The 21589-nt window shown below is 41.3% G+C and overlaps 1 protein-coding gene across 10 annotated transcripts in view; it reads right to left on the bottom strand.

The window, feature by feature from the left end:
* The window catches only part of EPHA5 (EPH receptor A5), a 194012-nt gene that overhangs the window by 47890 nt on the left and 124533 nt on the right, over nt 1-21589 (bottom strand). For all 10 annotated transcript variants that reach the window (XM_064711003.1, XM_064711008.1, XM_064711004.1 and 7 more), the window contains 2 exons: nt 3879-4003; nt 911-1070 (listed from right to left, as the gene is read on the bottom strand). In XM_064711003.1, the coding sequence (XP_064567073.1) occupies nt 911-1070; nt 3879-4003 (285 nt within the window). The remainder of the gene's footprint in view (nt 1-910; nt 1071-3878; nt 4004-21589) is intronic.

The following is a 21589-nucleotide window of genomic DNA, read 5'->3' as shown; positions in this document are numbered from 1 at the left end:
AGGAAAACACAGCAAACAGTCCCTTTCCCACAGGAATGATCAGAGTATTTCCACCATAAAATTCCTCTTCCATGCACACAGTATGAAAATTAATAAATGACAGCTGTATAAACTAATAGAGAGAGGACGTATTTTTCTGGTGGACAAAATCATACTTGACACCTTGGCAAAATTCTGTATTTGGGACAAAAAGAATTTCCCCACAGCTGTTCCGAAGCACAGAAGAAAGAGCAGCTGAGCCTCCATGTGCCTCAGGAGTTCACCCTGCCACAGAATCTATTCCAGAATCTAGCCCTGGAAAAGTTTCATTAAAAAAAAAAAAAATTAAAGAAAATTTAAAACCCCACAAATGTAACAGGCCAAGAAGAAGTCCTGCACCTGCAGTGCACATTTTTACGATTTCTGATTACAAGTCAACCTCCTTTTCTTGAGGCTGTGGCCTTGGCAGCCAACAGAAACAATCTTTTAACTTGACAGGAACTTACCCCAAAAAACACAGAAGACACTTATGCTAGTTCAACCCTTCCCCTTGCAGAGAAGAACCATTTCAGGGTTTTTTCCCCCAGATGGGGAAGACAGCTAAGCATCCTCTGCAGCCTGCCATTAAGGAGCAGGTCCCATCCCCTCTGTCCCTCCTGAGAGGAACAGCTCTCTTTCACCAGGCTCCTGTAAACACAGGATTTTTCTAAGCATGGAAAGCCATGAATCTCTGAAGCCTGAAGATCTCCTGCCCCACCACGAGGGAGCAAAGGACAGATATGCCAAGCGCAGGGTCAGGATGTGCCCGACGTTTCCAAAGCCAAGGGATGAAGCAATCAAAGGAAGCGCTCTGTGCAGAGGTATTGATCCCCTGACGTGTTTCAGGGCAGCCTTTTGGGGACAGGGGCTGGCAGCAATGAGAAGCACTTACACACTGGGCTGGTCTCAAACTCGAAGCGGCGGCTGAAGCCCCCGTAGCCGGCGGCCGTCCGCGCCCGGATCTGGAAGACGTACGCCGAGCCGGGCTTCAATCCATCCGCCGTGATCGCCGTCTCCTTGGACTTGATGATGGTGTAGCTCGTCTCCTGGTCCTTTTCCCAACAGCCCCCCGAAAACCACAAAGTTCAAACACACACAGAGTGGCTCTCAGAGAAGACAGACTCTTGACAACCCCCAGAGAAACACAACAAAAGATGACTGAAATATGCATTTTTGAGAATTTCTGCCTCAAAATCCCCTCCCTCTCTGAAGGTCCTTTCTGCAATACAAAATCTGAGATCTGATTTTCTCTTTTTGTAATCAATGATTCTGGGAGGCACACAACCAACATCTGCAGTAGAAGCAGCTTTCCCCTGCTCAGGATGTACATGGCCTGGGGCAATGGAAAGGTTTATCATACAGAGATCAATCCCAAGGCACAGGGAAGATAAAACAAGTCCCATCGCCTTAAAAAAGGATTTTGATTTACACCAAAACCGCTTCCCAGCAGTGTAAGTAGGCCTAAAAGAGAATAATATATTACACACTATACAACTTTATGCCTGCATTTCTAGAACCACGAATTAGACCTTGGGAAGAGAATAATAAACTGAAACTCCAGGAAAATACCTAATTTTTGCATGGTTCTTTTGAAGCAATGAACTTGAAGAAAAATTGCTGAAATAAATCTTCATCTACATCAGTTTCTAATGTGAAACAGTTCCAGTTCTTTGATTAAAGTTTTGTTGAAATGCTAAGTAATTACTCTTAGAATTATTTACTGTAACACATAATCTAGACAAGAGCTCATAAATTAAGGTCTACAAATTTGGAGACTGCTTTTTATTCACCATATCTTCTCAGATCCAAATTATTATGAGTTAAACCAGAGTTTTTAGTAGTTCCTTACCAAGATTTCTGGATAGCTCTTAGAATGTGAGCTAATTTTTCTTTTTTTTTTAAATTTAATAGCCAACTTCCCATTGACAGCAATATGCCTGGCTGAGGTGCTAGGAATTTCTTAAATGTAAGATTACAAAATTTCTCAGTTGATGCCTGTTTTGGAGAAATGTGTACACACACACACACACACACACACACACACACACATATAAATATAAACATATGTGCCCTTTTTTTTCTTATTAAGGCATGATCCCTCTTACAGGAATGCAATCTGAAAAAACTCAGTTTTCCGAAACATTTAATATAAATGTTCTTGTCCCTTGGAAATGAATGTGAATTTACCCTTATGAAGGACTGAAAACTGAAAGAATACAAATTATAGTAGCAACAAAGAAAAAGGATTAAGGGCAATATCCCCAGCCTATCTCAACTACTGGTTAAAAGCAGTAAGTGAATATTAGGTCACATCTTTGCCTGTATGTCAGCCAATTAACTTTTCAATACAATGTTGGCTTCTGCAAACACTTGGACTCTGGAGCTTTTCTATGGAAAATACAAAGCTTCACTCTCAGCTTGAAGAAAATAAATCAAGATACCATAAACTTGGACTGGCTGGAACTATCTCTCCACAAAGGACTCACTCTTGAAGAACTATTTGCTGAAGCTATTTGAGACTTCTGGACTGCAAATACAACATTTTAAATCATCTCTCCTACCAACTTGTTTGAAAACAAACTAAGGAAAATGAAGAAATAAATTTTTTTTCATTTTAATTATTTGCTTTATCTTTTTTATTTTTTTGGTTTCTAAAAGCTGTTCTTCCCAAGCCATTCCATGGTAAGGATTCAATGTACCCCAACAGCCATTCGAACAAGTTAATAAATAATTAGTGATGGATTATTTCCAGAAACAAAACAATTCTTGCATGTACCTTAATATTCAGCCCTATTTAAGTCACTCACATATCTATTTCACAAGCTCCCTCATCTGCCAAAATAATGTTAATTTTATTTTGATGGAGAAGATTTATGAAATTCTTTCCCCTGTTTGCATGGACTGCTTGAGCAGGTCCTTCCCATGGTCAGAGAAAGAAGGCAGAAGGAGTAAAGATCTAATCCTGGTCCATGTTGAACAATTTCACCTGGATCACAGATAGACCTAATGGAATATCTTCTTTAAAACAGAAATTCAACCCCCCTAAAAAGTGAATTGTGACTCAATTTCATTATTTCCCTCTTGTTTTCATGTAGAAAGCCTGGATGTTTCTGAGGAAAAAAGGACACCTTACAATTCCGGCTAAGGTAAAAAAAAATGCTATTCAGTCAAATCCTGAAAACTTGATTTTTGGAAATCTAAGATTTCTAGAGATTTAAGGCCATATCACTCAAAATACAAATACTCAAAATATTTGATAAAGTGCATTTGGAACCATTTTCATTTAAACAACATTAATTTTGCAGGAAAATAACAAGTCACCATTTGAAATGAAGACTAGGAGGGGCAAGTTTTGTGGGGAGACTGCTTCCTTTTAAACAGAGGGAAAGAGCTGGAAAACCCAGGCAAGTTTTTAAGCCAAGATGACCTTCTTCACATCAGAGCACATGCAGTCTCTCTCCAGAAGCCCCTTCTCCTCTCCTTTCACAGTGGATGGAAAATCAAGTGAGAGATTGAAGTACCAAAGGCAAAGTATTTTGCCTGATGTTTCTGGGAGGAGACAGATGCTCAGTCTCCATCCCCTTCTATTTTTAACAAATGAGCAGGCTCTATCATAATGTGATAAGGCTGGAGAGGAATCTGACACGCGAATTTAATGTATTTGTTCAAGAGAAGTGGCACACTAATGGAAAACAACACCCTCATTTCGAGTCTTCCTAATCATTTACTGCAAAATCAATCTGACATTGATTTATGCATAAAATCTCTCCATTCCCTTCCATGACTCAAATAATAATAACTAAAAGACAAAAACAATAAAGAGAAGGTACTTGGGAAGCTCAGCAATCAGTCCATCACACCTTTTCAAAATATTTGATTTCGTATTCCAGGATGATGCCATTGGGTCGATCTGGCTCCTGCCAGGAAAGGGAGATGCTATTTTTAGTTATCTTCCCTTTTTTCACAGTACTGACTGGAGAAGGTGCTGCAAGACAGGAGAAAAACAGAAAGACGAAAACCACGGTTAGTAAGATGGTCTGCCTCAGCCAAAGTCAAATTCATCAGTGCATGCTCGAACACAAGGCAATCCCGAGCTACTGCAGATCAGTGGAGTCTGTTTCCACCTTGGTGGCATTTGCCCATTTTAAACAACTGGACTTGCACAGATTTGTGGTAGCACGACCATGAAGGCAAAGTAATAACATGAACTTCTATCACAGTTTACACATCGACCCCATCTTTTCAAGCAATTTTCAAGCACATCAAACCCACACCTTCTCTTTTCAAATGTGTCAGGAGTCTATGTCATAGAATTACATCCTGATTATGCTTTGCTTTCTTTTGCCTGCTTTCAAGCCATATATTTTTCAGAAAACCTTAGATTACATGGGCTCCTTAACTATTTTTGGATTTTAAGTAGTTTAAGCCCAGGCATCTTTCAGCCCGTTCCTTTCAGAAGTAAGGAATATTACAACCTTTATAATTCAATTGCTCTCTATAAATATCACTGGGGTGTTGCAGGCTCACATAGTGATGCTAATTCCTTGCAAATGGCAAAAGATTTTAATGGCAATCACAGTTTGGAAGTTCTCAGTGTGCTTGGGGAAGCCACAGCATGAGAGCAGCCATACAAGCTCTGCTCATTATTTTAAGATGCAGCCCTGAAAGGTTATCTGCCCTTTGCAGCACACATGAGCATCAGAAACAGGCTTGATCCTTTGTATTCAGTCCGAGGTCTGCAGAGACTTTCTAAGTTGTGGCTGCTGCCCCCCTGCCAGCTCTCCAGCAGAAGCTGCTGTGGGCAATGCAGCCCTAACACCCCAGGTGTTTCATGCCAGTGATTGGGAAACAGCACTGAGTGAAAAGAAAAGGGGATGGGAGAAACTCATGGTCTCGCATTTGCAGGGCCAAGAGCAGCTTCTCCAGGGACAAAAACAGGCCATGCCTGGATGAGGGATTTTAACTCACCCTCCTGCAAGTATGACAGGGGGCCTGAGGAGACCCATGCCAAAGACTTTTGTGGCCATATGGGGAATGGAATGGAAAGAGCAACAACCAAATTTCATTTTCCAAAATGTATTTGGAACTATAGAAAACAATTTCTTCTATATGCAGGACTAGCTAATTATCTTAAAAATAAAAAACCCCCAACCCATTAAGTAAAATAAAGACAACAAACACAATAATTTTTCCAGGTCTGATATTAAGCCAAAAAGTAAGGGAAGAGCTCCAGACAATTGTTCTTGGACTGAAGGCTAGCACCAAGACTTCTCTGTTATAGCAAATTGCCACATCTCAGTCTTGCTTCAGTCCTAGTTTTTTACACTCCTGTTTACTTTCCCCACTTGGCTCTTGAAGGATTCTGAAAGGTGTTGGCTATTTCCAAACTGTTTTCTGCTGGAGAGCTGGCATCAAGCTGTACAGACCCTATTTGCTTTTCAACTGTGCATCCACCACTGTGCTCACAACTGCTCCACTGAGCGAGTAACATCCACCTTGATTTGAACCATGACCACATTGTTCATGCAGGCCCTGCATGGTGATCACCAACTATTTTTCAACTGCAAAAGTCACCTTACCCCTCCCTGACTGATGTCCTCTACAAGTTTTTGGGCTATGTGAGGGCAAATAAAACCTAAATACAAACTGCTTATCTGGTAAAGGAATTTCTGTTACTCAGCCCAGGTGCCTAAATAGGCTCTGTGTGGTCATGGGCACAGCAAACTGAGTTGTGCATGCATCTGAGATACAAGATCTGTGAACACATGTACAGTCAGATATATTAGGTCAGAGAAGATAGAGGGAGTAGGGAGCTCCATCAAAACAGAACGAAGCCCCTTCTGATGCAAGGGAGTTACATAATTTTCAAGGCCATTGGATAACAAGCCTCGCTGTATGGTGATGGTGCCAAGTAAAAGGAGATTGTACAATCCTCGTTATACAGATGATACTGCTCACTTATCATGAGCCACTCAGATGCTACCATGTTCAGGGAGGAGCCACTAAAATACTCAAAAAAGGGACCTACACCCTCTGGGACTGATCTCCAATGTCTCCAAATCCCTGCAATGCTTCTCCCATGCTTACAGAGCTGGCAGCAGAGGTCTGGTGGGATAGAGAACATCAGTGCTGAGCATTAAACCATTTTAACCTCCTATTAGCAAAAGTAAACTTGAGAAGAGCAGTGAGGGGAGACCTCAGTTCTCCCCGGTACTGAATGCCTCTCAGGAACGTGAAAATCATGCAATTCCCAGTATCAAAATTACCTGATCAAATAGTGGATTTTTCATTCACTTTATTGAGGTTTCCTGAAGTGTTTATAGGACTGAGGCTCACAGGTGCTTTACAGCCAAGAAAACAATGTTAGTGCTCCCAAACACTGCTGCAAAACCTTTCCCTAGGAGGTTCAGGGCAGTTTAGCTCTCCTTTACGTGCACCTGCATAGTACAAGACAAAATGCACCCCCAGCCTACCCAAACACACCCATCAAACTTTCTACTCTCCTAAATCAGAGCATTCCCTTTAAAAAGTGTGTGCAAAAAGCTTGGCTAGTGAGAAGCTACATGGACTTAAATCTCTGGGTGTGCAAGTCTCTAAAATGTTCAATTGTGGCTCTGCTCTACCAGGAAATGGATGCAAGATAAGAAAATGAGTAACCCGACTCTCCAAGTAAATTAGAAGAGGAGTAACCGTATCCTTTTTGAATCTCCTTCAAAAGAAGTGTTAAAGTGTAACCGTGAGATAAAGTCCAATTAAGTAAATTCAATAAATCCCAGCGGTGCTGGCGTGATACAGCAACCACTCTGCATCCTCAATGCACAGAGATTACGATGCTCTGAAGTGAAGGAAGGAAGGTACAAGTATTTTAGTTTTCTTTGTCAAACAAAATGTAATTCAATCCAGGCAAGTGGACAAAGTCTGCAATCATTCCATCTTAAAAGCCTGCAACTGGATACTGTGCTATATGATCTCAGAAAAATAAAAGGATTACTTAAGACTTGCTTTTCAAAGGTCACTGCTTCTGCAAGGGCAGCATCCTCTTTGTAGAAAGAAGTCAAACCACAGAGCCCTTCCATTTGGAGTGCAACATGCAAAAAAATAAATTCACATAAGAGTCAAGATATATAAAGCTGTAATATCCCGTGTTTCTTATGTAAGCAGACAGAAGTCTTGTTCAAATCCCTGCCTTGACACAACAAAAGGTGGGTGTACATTGTGAATTGTTCATGTTCTGTGCCTATGCATTAATTTTTCAGCCACACAGTCAAGATCAAAGAGGGATATTACATCATTTATGTTTATGTTTGCCATTTATGAAAACAGCCATGCATGTGATAAAAGCAAACAGAAGATGTAACAAGGTGTGAAATTGTCAATGTACATTTTTGCTTTCCTGAGACCAAAAATTAATCAGGAAAGCAAAGAAAAGCACAGAAAACGGATTATTCCTTTTTTTGTGTGTGTGTGTTCTAACATTTCTTAAGAAGAGTAAGGGGACATACCAAATAAATAAATAAAAGTTTCTGCAGAAGACACACCATTAGTCACATCTGAATAACTACAGGAAATTATTTCACAAGGAACAGACTTTTTAGGACATTTGTTCCTCTGCAACCTTTGATAATGACATTAGCACTGAATTAGCCTTCTAGGTACCATAGGCCATATTTACAACATACTGTGCTGCGTCCCACTAATAACTAACATACAGCAATGCTTAGTAGAATAAAATGCTAATTATAGTTGAAGAGAAACCAATGTTATCAGGTGAACAACCACTGTACCAAGACAAAACAAATAATCCAGTTTCTACTTTTTATAGTCTATCTAATGCTCTCTGCAGGCCAATTACTTTTGCCTTGGTATTTTTCACTCTGGCAGAAACAACAGCTAATGGCTCCCGATCTTACTCAGTCCCAAAGCCATAACCTTTATCTGTTATTATATAACCAAACAAAATGTTATAATTAATGCACTTAATAAAACCAGGTAAAATTGAAGAAAATAAACCTGTATTAGAAGAGTAACCACAAGACCAGTAACTCTGGTTACACTTCAAAAGCCTGGTAAAATGTAATTTTTCACTCAGTTTCTAATTTCTTTCTCAAGCCTTTGGTGACTTCAGCATTTGAAGCAAGACTTGCCTTATTCACGAAGTCACACTAAAGGCATTTCTAAAATTGCAGGTGGCTTCAAGCAGTAGGTTAATTAAAAAAAAAATAGATATGTTAGTTAAAATAGGAACACTGGAAAGGGAAGGAAAAAAAAATGCTTTCACTGTATTATCTCTTCATTTCTACATAGGAACTTTTAGGGCAACACCCAGTGGCTCTTTTAAGGGCACTTTTACTGTAAACATTACACCTGGGTCAGAACTTAGGATTTAAGTTATAACTTGTCCTTCATGCTGCAATTTTTCATATCCCAAAGTGCACTCAAGTTTGTCTGATAATGGATTTCAAAACTCTTTGTCCCTTGAGAACAAAGAGTTGCAAACCACGCCTGGCTAGTTAGGCAAACAGGCTGGGCCCCAAGTTTGCAGGTGTTTGCAAGTGTTTTTGAAAACTGAGTCCAGGCAATGAAAGGTCCTTGTACTAAGTAGCATTAAATATTATTTCTATTCTATCTGAGATCTTTCGCAGGACTTCAATCCTGCACAGACCCTAAATAAGGCAAAGAGGCAAATTTTAGCCCCAGGATTAGATTAAATCCAATCACTTTGCCAAATAGGAGCCAAACCCTAAAACATCGTTCTTATATGGAGATCATTTTATTTTGAATGATTCTTCAAAGCATCTCTTGTCTAGATGGGGACTTCATTTTGGTCCTTTTCACACACCAAATGTCAAAATGAGAACACAATCTTCAAACTGCTTTGGCAATGGCTATATAGTATTTCCTCACAACCTCTACATTCCAAGATGAGCCCCTGAGGTGCCAGGTCTTAGATCTCTTTGCAGTCTGAATGGACATTTTGAAAGCTTCCGAAACCTGAGGTGCCCTGACCTGCACCTTGAAACAAAACAGGTCAAACAAGAGAGAGGAACCCAAATGAAGCACTCCATGGCCCTGACAGAAGGCAGGGCCCCATTTCTGCAATACGAATCCATGACTAACCCAAGCAACCAGATCTGTCTCATTTGAAAAGGGGTGATCTTTCAGGTGGCTCCCATCCTGGTTCCTCTAAGTTTCAACACAGCTCCTTAAGCTCGACACCAGGACATGACTTGACACCCAAGCTGGTCATGGCCAAGGTGCTCCGGAGACCTTGCTGCCTCCCAGCTGGACAGAAGGTTGAGTTCATGAAAAGTGAAACCCCAGCTGGTGCCTAGTTGTGTTGAAGAGCCTGTTCTCTCTTTGACAAAGCTTTCCTCAGAGAACTTCTCTCTAGGCTTCTAATCCTTGGACCTAAGACACCAGAAAAATCCCTTTGCTAAAGGCAAAGAGAGCAGTGGGGATGCTGTGGTTTTGTGGACGCTATGAACCAATGCCTTAAATTACTAGCATTCCTTTCAAATGCTAGTAATTTGAAAACACTTTCAATTCATACTCACATTAGAGAAATAACAGAAGTAATCTGCATGCAATTTGCATTAGCACAGGGGTGATGGCTCATGTCTCACTTCTGATCTCTATTAACAGCTCAGGAGATCTGTGTGGCTATGCACCAATGTGGTCTAAGGCCTCAAGACCTACTGTGCCCCAAAACTCGGTGTTCTTGCAGTAACTGAAGTGTGTTTAGGGCAAGGAAAGGTGTGTGCACACTAAATTAAATAATTCAAGGCTTTCTTTTCTCTGAGTATCTCCTAAAGGAGCTTGCAAGAGAATCAGCAAAAAGAAAAAACAGAGGAAACCACAGCAACAAGCTAACATCAACTGACCCACCCATAAGGACCTACTGCTTCTTATGGTAAATCTTTAGATGAACACTCGATATTTTGCTACTCCTGTAAAATGGTTTTAAAAGAAAAAATAGCAACAAGTGCCTTGCTGCATGTGAAAAATCACTACTGAAATCTTTCCTGCAATAATATGTGTTATAAAAATGTGTCTGTAAAATATTCTTTGTTATTAAGACCAAGTACTGATTATTGACATATAAATTATGAAAACAAATCCATAGCTTTAAATGTTTGAACGTAGTCTTTTCGTCTTAATCAAAATATATTGTTAATTGTGAGACAGCAGGACTCAACAGATATTCCTTGAAGGACAGTGGATACAACCAGTGAAAGCTTTGCCATTCACAAAGTATTTTACTGTTAGAGAATATTTCTAAGACACACCTATTTAAGTGCCTACTTTTGTGGAAGCAACCCAGGAAGGTGTAGCAACAGCTCACCTCTGGCACTCTTCTCTTGCTGACTACATAAAAGTTTCCAAAATTCACCACTTACACAAAAAACATGCAAATAATTTCTACAAAATCTACCATGAGGAAGTTACTTTGTTTCAGGGCTATCATATATTAAAACTGCAACAGGATTACAAACAAAGCCCAAAGACACACAAAATCTAGGCACTAAACTACAGAGCCTTTGGGGTAAGACTGCCTTGTCATTCCTCATGTGCACACTACCCCAGATAGAACAGAGGCAGAATATTTAATGATACCTATCATGTATCACTGCCATCTCAAAGAAACACATAACCTTTGGCAAAGCTCTTAAAAGCACATGGTTTCAAAAAATAATTTGGATTCTTGCCATTTGCCTTCTGTTTACAGAGTTGCCCGGACACGCTCTCGGCTCCTGCCAATCATGGACGGGAGACGTGAACTCTGAAAGAATGGAAGCTGCCTGCAGACCCACAAAACTGGCAGGCACGAGGCCTGAGGAAAACATGACCAGATACCACAAGAGAAAATTGTGTAATATTGAGCCCACTCATCTCAAAGGAGGGGAAGTATTTCCTCCAGCTTGTTCATCAACAAACACATTCAAGTCCTTAGCAGGAATATTGGTACACAACAGTTTTAAGGAATTTTAAAGACTCTGTATAATGAAGGCTACAAAGAGGACCATGATCTATAACAACAATCAAGGTAATTTTTTTCTCTTGAAACCTGGAGGCTTGCAAACACTCCCCTGTATTTTGCAGGGTGCAAAGTCCCTTTCGTACATATAGAGGCTGTTTAGAAAAAATAATTCAAAAAATTGGCCTGACAAGACTGGCCCTGACCATAGCTCATTGTTTGAGAAACTTTTTTTCAATTGCCAGGCCTAACATACATTCATTTGTATTTACAGCAGCATCAGCCCTCTGTCCTGCAGAGCCAGTTCCTATTAAGCTGCAATTTACTGTGATCCTCAGAAGGGAGAGGGAGACATTAGGGCATCACAGGTTGCCTGGGCTCAGGAAAAGGAGGCATCCCTGATATCCCTAGCAGGTACTTGCACTCAAGGCCAATGTGTATCTGAGACAAATATTTGTTGGAGCAGGGAAGAGAGCATGAAGAAATATCTTCCTATAGGGTGCAGATCCAGAGGAAATTCCAATACTTGATTTTGTTTTTCTAGCGCCTCTGGAAATCAAGATAGTAAGTTTTTCTGAAAGCTGGAGAACAGATTGTGGTTAAGACCAGAGCCAGATTTCTTCACACCAAAGAAAAGCTGTAATTTCCCTATATTCCATTAGTGGTTTAGTTGTGAAGCCTAAGAATAAATACTATTGACTTACAAGACTCCCATAAATTCACTCCTAGCAAGGTGATAAGGACTCCAGCTCTGATCCATCAAAGCATTTTTGGAAAGTGCTTGATTTTAAGTGCATGAGCGCTACCACTACTGTCAGCATTTTGCTGGATCGTAGCCACAGGGCTCAGCATTTTGCTGTAGAATTCTCATTATTGAGTACATTTATCAGACTAGCTTCCACCACACTTACCAAGGACTGCCTTCCCTACCTTTAGTACCCTCATATCTGATTTGCATTTAAGCAAAAACTTCCTTTTAAAAACCACATGCCATAAAGAACAAAACAAAGCCAAACCACAGCTACTGAATTAAATGTAAAATGTGCAGGTTCCTGCTCTCTACCATCTCACCTTCTTAATTCCTAAATTGGCTCCTTCCTTTGTACAAGACTTGCTGCGTCCTTTTTCTAGCTGTTATCAAACTCTAAACCCAGCAAATTCATAGACCATTTTTAAATTGTGTGGGAAATTTCCTTCTCTGCCAAGGCTGCCACTCTGTATGATACAGCAATCAGTCTTGCTGATGAATTCTAACATTAAAGCCAAATTACTGAACACTCTAGTGAAATTAGGGGCAGCCAAATTAATTCCTTATGTTTCCACTTGAAGAACAGCTACTGAAGAGGTGCATCAGGTCAGAGTGAAGAATAGCCAAAGTGCTTAACTCCCACTGTAGCTTGTTTTTGACTTCCTATGGTGTTTGGTCCCTCTGAATACCACCACTGTTCATATCTCACCTCTCATTCAGAAATGGGAGAACAGTATGAGCCCACCACTTGTCACAGGACCCTGAGCTGGTCATAGCTTTGCAGAACCACAATCCAGACCTCTTCCATAAGTGATTTCCCCACTGAAGACTGGAAGGCTTGAAATAAAATTCTTAAAAACAAATAAAAATATATCGAACAGGTAATACTAGATCAAATCAGTAAAACCTCAAAATTTCTAGAGCTGAAATTGAAAGGTGTATGTACCTGTGATTATATCAAACCCTTGGTTTGAGACTGACAGTGGCTTTTCTGTGCTGCCTAGGCTTCTACTGTTTTTAAGGGAAATGGCAGACAAATAAAAAATCTAACAGATCTCACTGTTGCTGCCAGCTGGGATATCCTGCCCAGTCTTTTGGCACTTTAGTGTGATCATGGGCAGTGTTAGTCCTAAAATCTCAGGTTCCAAACATTGAGATGAAGCTAACCACCCAAGTCAACACAAATCCAAGTTTTACTACAGGTGCTTGGGAAAACACCTCTTCATACTATCAAGTGAAATTTGTGTACCTTCAGCTTCCTAAAGCTTTTCCTTCACACCCCTGCAGTGTGAAACGTGAGCATGCAATCCCCTTTAAAAGGAAGGAAGAAGATGCAGCTTCACAGATGGCCTGAGTTGGAAGAGACCTTAAAGATCACCTAGTTCCAAGCCCAATGCCGTGGGCAGGGACACTTTCCAATAGACCAGGTTACCCAGAGCCTCTTCCAGCCTGGCCTTGAACACTGCTGGGGAGGTCACAACCACTTCTCTGGGCAGCTGGTGCCAGTGCCTCAACACCCTCACTGTAAATTTTTTTCCTTATATCTAGTCTGAACCTATCCTCTCACAGTCTTAAGGCATTATCCCTTGTCCTATCCTAAAGTCCCCTGTAAAAGTCCCTCTCCAGCTTTCTTGTAGGCCCCCTTTGGGCCCTGGAAGGGGCTGTAAGGTCTTCCCAGAGGTTTTCTCTTGCTGGCTCTGACATCAGACTGGTAGGAATGGGATGAGCTGAGTTTCTTCTCCCTTTCAAGTCAGCAGACTGTGACCTCCTGTGCACCCTCCCACACAGAGTGTCCTGCCAGGCCCTGCTCCCTCCTGGTCACTCACAGTTCTCCCTGGGGCCGCTCCTTTAGGCAGTGGCTGCTCCTGGCCCCACCTACTCACCAGCTGCTCCTGTACACACTGTGGGCTTCTGGTGGCTCTGGGCAATCCTCAGCGGTGTCCCTGGCTCAGCAGGCCTTCCTGTACATCCTGATGCCCTGCTCTGCTGTGGAATGCACCCTGTCCGTGCTGTTTGCTTTGGCAAGTCCTCGACTCACGGCTTCCCAGCCGGTGAAATGATTTACCAGGTCCTTGGGGAGAAGGAGGGAGCACTTGAGGGAGCTCCAGACCGTGCCCCATTCTGGATGTCAGGAAAAACACTGAAAAGCATTTTTATGGAATCCAAGAGGGAACTGGAGAAAACCCACAAGTTAAGAAAGCTACGAACAGAGACTGTTCTATCCTGGGGAAAAGGAGACTGAAAGAGAATATGAGTCCCCAAATAAGTAAAAGGCTGCTGTCTCTGGAGCAAGACCAGCACAGTAATGAAGCACTGGAAAAATATCACCCAGTGAACCTGTGGCCTCTGTGGAGGTTTTAAAGCAGATTAGATGAGCACATCCTGAGATCCTTCCAGACACAAGGCTCTACAGAAGCACCTGGCTATCACAAGGTAAGTGATAAAAATATAAAGGATCTTGAGAGGCAGAGATCCAAGAGACATATATGTAGTGCCATTTACTAGCTAGCTTGTTTGTGCCAGGAGACATGATGGAAAAATCTAAATTGCTGAAAATGGCCAGTCACACAAAAGGATGGCACTGGGATAAAAGCATCAGACCAGAGGAAACAATACTCTGCTTTCTGGCTCTGCCAGAGACTCCTAGTATGACCATGGGCAAGTCACTTCATCTTTCTGTGCTGTTATTTGTGCAATGAAGATAATGATAATTCCTTTATCTGTACAGACTTGAGGGGCAGCAACTATTCAGGCGCTGCCAGCACAATCTTTGCTTTGGCCTGCAGGCACTGCCGTAAGGCAAATAAAGAAAAGAAGGAATACCTGCAAGCATTACTCCTGACAGCTGGTTTCTTCTATTTAAATCACAAGCAACTTGGTGATGTCACACTGAGCTCAAACACAGAACAAAACCCCTACGTGAGTGACAAAGAGGAAAATTGTGGGGAAATTTGTGGCAAAGGCTTGTTTCCATAATTTAATAACTCTTTCCAACTTCCATTTCCAAGTGGAGGCACTAGTTCTGTGCTTAAAGACAAGCACTGTGCAAAATTGCTTTGCTGAGGGAGAACTGCAGAGTTCACGACCGAGCAACACAAGCTCAGGATGAACACCAACCTTTAGAAAGGGATAAATGCAGCTGCATATGAAAGCATGGCTTTTGACTCTCCCACCCTGCAGAGGCATCACTTTTCTGCAGGAAGCAAATACAGACTCTTCTGATTAAAATACAGCAGGCTTCTTCAGTCCAGTTAGTTTCTGAACGTGTTGATTTAGAGACAAACTCAAGAATATGCCAGAATGTTTTTAACATGAGAACCCAATTTAGGAACACTCTAGTCCAATTTTTCCCCTTACTGCTGACAGGATATGTCCTAAGCCCTTGTCTACTTAACTGGGTCACCACAGGCTGTGGAGGTCAGGGCAATGTAATGATACCAGGAGAACAGCCTGAACATCTGAGGGGGGGTGGGATTGCCACCCAGAAGCTAATGGTCCCAGCAGAGATTCTGGCTTTTTTATTTGGTAGCTGTACATGCACTCTCTAATGTATCCCAAGGCTTCGGTGACATCATCTCATTCGGCATTCCCATGACATTGTAGAAAGATGGAGGAAAGACAAGTTTCACTGCATCCAGATTCCTCTCTGGGTTCACCACCACTCTAACAGGATTTGGTTTTGGCAAGTTCTCCTTATACTGCTCACTTGCTTCCCCTCAGCTTTGTGACTGTCAGAAGAGAAAAGGGCATTTTAACATCAGTCACTGTGGGTTCCTCCTTCTGACGGGTTTCTTGGCTCTCTTCTCCAACTTGGACCAGGGAATGATCTGGATAGATGTAAGGAAGTGCCCTAGTCCTTCCAATTTTCTCATCTTCATCTTTATTCAGTGAGTGGACTAGACCACCAAAAGACTTACTGAGAATTAAAATACATGTATGTATGTCACCATAGATGCAATACATAAAACACGTGCCTGTTTGGTAGCACCCTGCACATTTGTGACACTCCTTTGACCAATCTTTATGCTGCAAGTGCTCACTGCATCTAGTGGCTGGCTGAAATTGTGCCTTGAGGACGTCTGAAAGTAGTCCAAGCAGCAGATGACAGGATGGCAAGGATACTAGAGCTCACTGCACCAACACCAGCTGCTCACAGGCATTTGCCTGTCTCCTTCACAGGACTGTGATGACATTAGCTGCCACTTGCTCTTGGAAAAAAGCAGCTTCCAGCACCACTGAGAATTACCCACCCAGTACAGATGGGAGCTCATGAAGGTTTTCCTTCAGATGATGCCTTGAGTCAGGGGTACATCTCAAGATCAGACATGTACAACAGTTTGCATGGGTCCAGGGCTCAGGCTGCTGAGATTGAGCAGACAGAAATCAAACCATACAGGTTCCCCACTATTCTGTTCCCCAGGTCGTTGCCTATTAGCATGGCTCTCTCTTCCTAAATGTTCCCTGCATAAATGTGAGACTATAACACTAAATGGCATTAAAAACGTGAATGATGAATGCCATGCATCAGGCAGGATGATTAAATAACTATGTGTAGATACTGGGGCATATTAGCTTCTCTGCCTTCTGACATGATAATTGATCATTCCTAATCTATAGCAGAAACAAAACAGAGATTACCTCCTCTCAAACAATTCAGCTTCTATTCTCCTTTGTTCATTCCCCCAGCCCCTCCCTCCCACAAGGGGGAAGCCCATTAACTAGCTCTAACTGTTTTTAATTCCGTGGTATTGAAAATGGGAGCCTAGCAATGCACGTAATTGATCCCATTTCACAGGACTGCCTTCCAAGGAGCAGCAAAGGTGAAGCATTCACATTATCAAGGTCACTGCAGTAAATGCAAGAATAACAAAGACTTGGATTTGCATCAGGATTCAATTACAGTGAAGTATACAAATGTTGCTAGACTGCCCCCCCAAAATGAGGAGTTCTCTCAGAGAGCTATACACAGCTAGGCAGAATTAATACAAAGAACAACATTTTAAATGGTTTTGTTAAAACCCTGTACAAATACAGTGGACTCAAACAGAATGTGTTTTATGTTCACTTAACTTGAATTTGTAAATTTATAGGCAGCAGGTAAAGCAAGATAATTTTAAATCAATATACCTAGATCTTAAGGCCAAAAGAGATCATTTAGCCCTCCCACAAAACACCACTGACTTTTCATCTTCCTTTAAATCAATAACAATTCACTCCTGAGGGCAGATTACCAAACTTCACCACATAGTAACTTGCTGTTCCATCATGCCACTTGGTTAAAAGAATAAAACATTTTAAGATATAACTGAACTTTGTTCTAGAAATTAGTACTAAAGAAAAAAATTGTTTTAAAAAAATCAATATAACAGTTACTGAGAGCATGAAAAACAAAAGAGAAAAGGACAATTTAAAATATAGATGTACACACATGCACACTTCCATAAGCCACACAGGAAAAAAAAATCAAGGAGAGCCTGAAGAAAGGATGCATGCTTCAAGTGTAGTTTTTAAATCTGAAGTCTGCCAGTAAATTTCCAAGCAATTTGGCAACATTTATCAGTTCATAAAAATTACAAAAAAGCCTGATTTTACAAGGCCTGCAGATACTGAACTATCACATCTGATCAGTGGGAACTACCCACATGCATTTTTATGCTCTATAGCACTGCAGTGTACAGAATTCAGCTCTGTGGCTTACCCTCCTATGGGCCTGTTTCTATCAGTGAAGAATGCATCTGAGGAAAGAAATAAATTTTGCCCAGTGTTATCATCCACTTGAACTATCACATAGCTAAGAAAACAGAAAAAAAATAAATTCCATCCAGTCATTCAACTGCCAAGCAACTGCTTGCAGAGACTGCTTACTTCGTGTGGTATTCAATCACTTCATTTACTGTACTCCAACCAAAATTACTCAAAAGCCATTAATGCCAGTCTAACTTCTTGTGCATCACTCTGATAAGAAGTTCATATTACTTACTTCCTTCTGCAGCTAAATGGAAAGAATGCTCAACACACAGGCCCATCTTACCTTGTATATCAAGAAAGACACTGCTATCACCCTTGCATGGTTTCCAGTGGCTGGTTAGTCTGGTGTCTGCTGCATAAATATGGACCACAGGTTCCCTCTGGATCACCAGGATGCTGTTCATTTTAAAGCTGCTTGAGCTAGCTGCATTCTCTTTTGTTTATTCTAAGACTATGGCCTTTAAAGTCTGGATGTGACATTTAAAAGGCCCAGTAAATGCCATATCTTCTCTCAGCCATGAACCTTGTCTAACACAGCAGTGTATTATGATCTCAGTGATCTAATTCTTGAGATAATCTCTTTACTAACAAGACCCAGGATGGCCACTATGATAAAGCTCTGGGAACTCAAAAAATATCTCAGTCAGTGACCCAGTAATAAATCTGGTGTTCTGCTTCATCTTTTCCTCAGTAAGGCATGTCAAATCATATACTACAACTATATACTGAATGACCTGGGCAAAAGGATTTTCAGAATGTGGGGAGGACTCTGCATTGATAAAACAACAAAAATCAGAATGATAGCACTTTCATGCACAAGATAATCTTGATTCCTCAACATCCTGGGGAAATAAATTATGTTTAGAGCCAAAATTTCTAGAGCCCAAACAGAAACACAAGAGCAGCTGTGAAGACATCCAGAGAAAGAAGAGTGGTGATCAAACCTACCTGAGACATCAGGCCCTTCCTTGCATTTACCTATTTGAGAAGCTACTCACTGACTTCATCAGAAGTAGCTTCCACACAAGCAAGACAAGAATTTGATCCACTATAGGAAGGCAAAATAAAATACATCCCTTCAAAGTATTGAATTAGCCAAAGAAATGAATGAAACAGAAATCCACTTGGACCTATGGTCAACTGCAGGTTAACACAAAGAAAATCTGCCCTTCCCTTTTGGAAGAGATCCTATTTATGGTCTTGTACTTCAGTCCTTCATCAGGAAGGACTTGAATGTACACCAGGATTCAATCTCTAACCCTGTATTCCTGTGTAGAGCTCTAAAATCAGTCAAGATCCATGGGGACTAAAGGAAGGACACAATAAATACGTTACATTTACATCTCCACCTCGAATCCAGCAAAGCAGAGTGCCACTAGACCCTGGTGACTTTTGGTGTCTCCCTGGCCCTGCTCATGAACTGATGGGTGACCTTGGGAAATCACTTCACTCTCTTTTGCAGCCTATAAATGCAAGTGCAGCAGGGACACTCCTGCTGCTCACAAAGCACTACCAGGCCTGCAGTTAACCTCTTCCACTGCAGCATGCACACTCTCATCTTTGGTGGCAGCCTTAAGCCTGTGGTTGAAACAATCTCTCCCCTGAGATCTTATTTGCCCATTTCTTCCCAAACACTTAATTAAAAAGCCCTGAGTGATGAGTTTCTAGCTATGATCTTTTGTTGAAAATCATCTTCCCTTGGCAAGTTGTTCCTATCTTATTCCTAGACAAAACTTCCAGGCTTATTTCTGCAATATGCTGCTTCTACCTAGACTTTCTTTGATGGGCTGACAAGGGAACATGTTTAATTCCCTACAACAACTTTTTTTTTCATTCAAGGAGGCAGAGCCCTGTACCTGTGACATGTATCTGGGGTTACTTCACAGGCCTTTTCTCAGGGGCTCCCAAGAGTCAAGGTTTCTCTCCTCCAATGCTGGCATGCAGAAATACCCTGCACAACAGAGCACAAATGCAACACTCCTCCCTCCTGACCACTTTATTTGTGTATTTTTTATAATGTGTGTAAATAAAGCAGGCAGAGGTGAATATTGCAGCCAGCAAGAGGTAAACCTCTGGAAATGCACAAATATCAGGAACCCACAAAATTATTGCAGCAGGGCTATGGAAACCATCTGGTGCCTCTCCAAGTGTTCTCCAGCACCTGATGTTACAACTGCTTGGATGATGGGAGCATCTCTGACAGGCTCTTAAGTCTCCTAAACTAGATTAATCTATATGCAGCATACAGCAAAGCTACAGATACTTCCTAATGGTCTGAAGTGCCAACTTCCATGATAAATATATGCATCCTATGTGCAATTATGCCTGCATCTTAACAGCGTTGAGATGGCTGCAAGATACTAATTACCAAATAAGAATTTGGCAATTATACTCCATCATACCTTCCTTCTGACACAGCCACTTTTAAATAAACAAGGATTTGTTTTCAGCATAACCAAAGAAAGAGGAGTTTTCTCCTTTGCTTTGTTCTAGCTTACCAAGTGTGATCATGGAATGAAAGAAGAGAAAAAAAATTCCATTTGCTGAAGTACTTCCACTGCTTCACTGAAGCCATTTCACTGCTGTTTAAGAAACACTGTTAACCCTTTTAGGAATCAGGGGGAGGAACAATGTTACCTGAAACAAAGGCAATCTCACTAGCCAGTCCCTCCTATTCTCTAGCCAGAATTTCAGTGTTTGTCATGAACTGTCTGCACACTTACCTTTACTTTAATAATCAATACCACCAGATCCAAAGTATTGGCCGTTTCTCTAACGCTGCTGTTGTTAGACAAAACCTCTTACCTGCACCATCTATGGATGGTGATACTGGCAAGCAGCTTACACCACAAGTAAAGAGTACAGAGAAGCTTCTTTCTGAGGGGTGTAATGAGAGAATTGTGCCAGTGCCACTCAGACATGGAGGCACTGTCCTTGCAGTGAAGTCAGTGGCAAAGTCCCTGGTTTACCACAGTGCAGAGGGAATTAAGCCAGAGCTGAGCAATTGATGTATCTCCCCTTTGAGTGTTATCTCCTGACATAAAAATAAATGGGCATCATGGTCATCTGCATAAGAAGCTGTTTAGGTGAGATTATAGCAAGGATAACTCAAACCTGTCCAAACCATTCTATAATTCTAAATGTGAGAATCTGCAGCAATGTGAAAGGATGCACTGATGACAGCAATATTTTCCCACTATTCATGCAGCATGGGGACAGATATTGCGATCTGTCTCTGTCTGCCTTTTCTGGAGTGCCATTTTATGACACAGTTAATGAATTAGCAAAAAAAAAAAGAAAAAAGAAAGGAAAAGAAGTAACAGCCCTGTATTGCAGCAATTGCAACTGATCTTCGACTTCCATCTTGGAAGAGGAGTACCAGAGGCCTGTGTTTGACCCCTTTACATGAATTTTGCTTGTGATGGGGGGAGGTGGAAGGGAACTTAGAGTAAGCATCTAAAAATATAAGTGTGCAAATGATGCCATGATGTACGACTATTTTGTTTGCCATAATCCTTAGCCATAGATTTATCACCATGCTCTTAAAACATGCTGTACATCTTTTCGTTCATCTTCTCACCCCTACTTTCCCTTCTAATTGGAAGTCAGTCTGTGAAATGTAATTAAAGCTCTCATAAATACTGCCAGCAAGTGCACCCTTTTTCATCCAAGCAACTACTAACATCTTGGAGAAGACCTCATCAACCTCTGCTAGAATACAGACTAATGTATCTTCTCACACACCCCACTCAGGACAGGGAAGTCAATCTTCCCACCTTCCACATAATTAAAGTCATCCACATTATGCACTTTTCCTTCACCACTCCCTCCCCTTCTCTGACACATGTATTACCTTGTCATCAGCTGCTTTCCTTTCATTTAATTTATTTTGTTTCTACTCACTGAGCAAAATCCAGTATTTTCGAGAAGACGTGGAGCAGTCCTAGGCATCTGCTCAGTACCAGGTCTCTTCTATTAGAAGACAGCACTTTCAACTCTCCTTTAAGAGGGATTATTTCCTGCAATCTACAGAGTTTATTCATGCCTGGGAGTGAAAAAACCGACCCTTTTCCATTCACAGTAAATGACTGTGACATTAA

Source organism: Zonotrichia leucophrys, chromosome 4 (assembly GCF_028769735.1).
Source record: "Zonotrichia leucophrys gambelii isolate GWCS_2022_RI chromosome 4, RI_Zleu_2.0, whole genome shotgun sequence".
In the NCBI taxonomy this organism is placed as follows: domain Eukaryota; kingdom Metazoa; phylum Chordata; class Aves; order Passeriformes; family Passerellidae; genus Zonotrichia; species Zonotrichia leucophrys.
The sequence above is the reverse complement of the archived record's forward strand: the minus strand, read 5'-3'. Positions and strand labels throughout refer to the sequence as shown.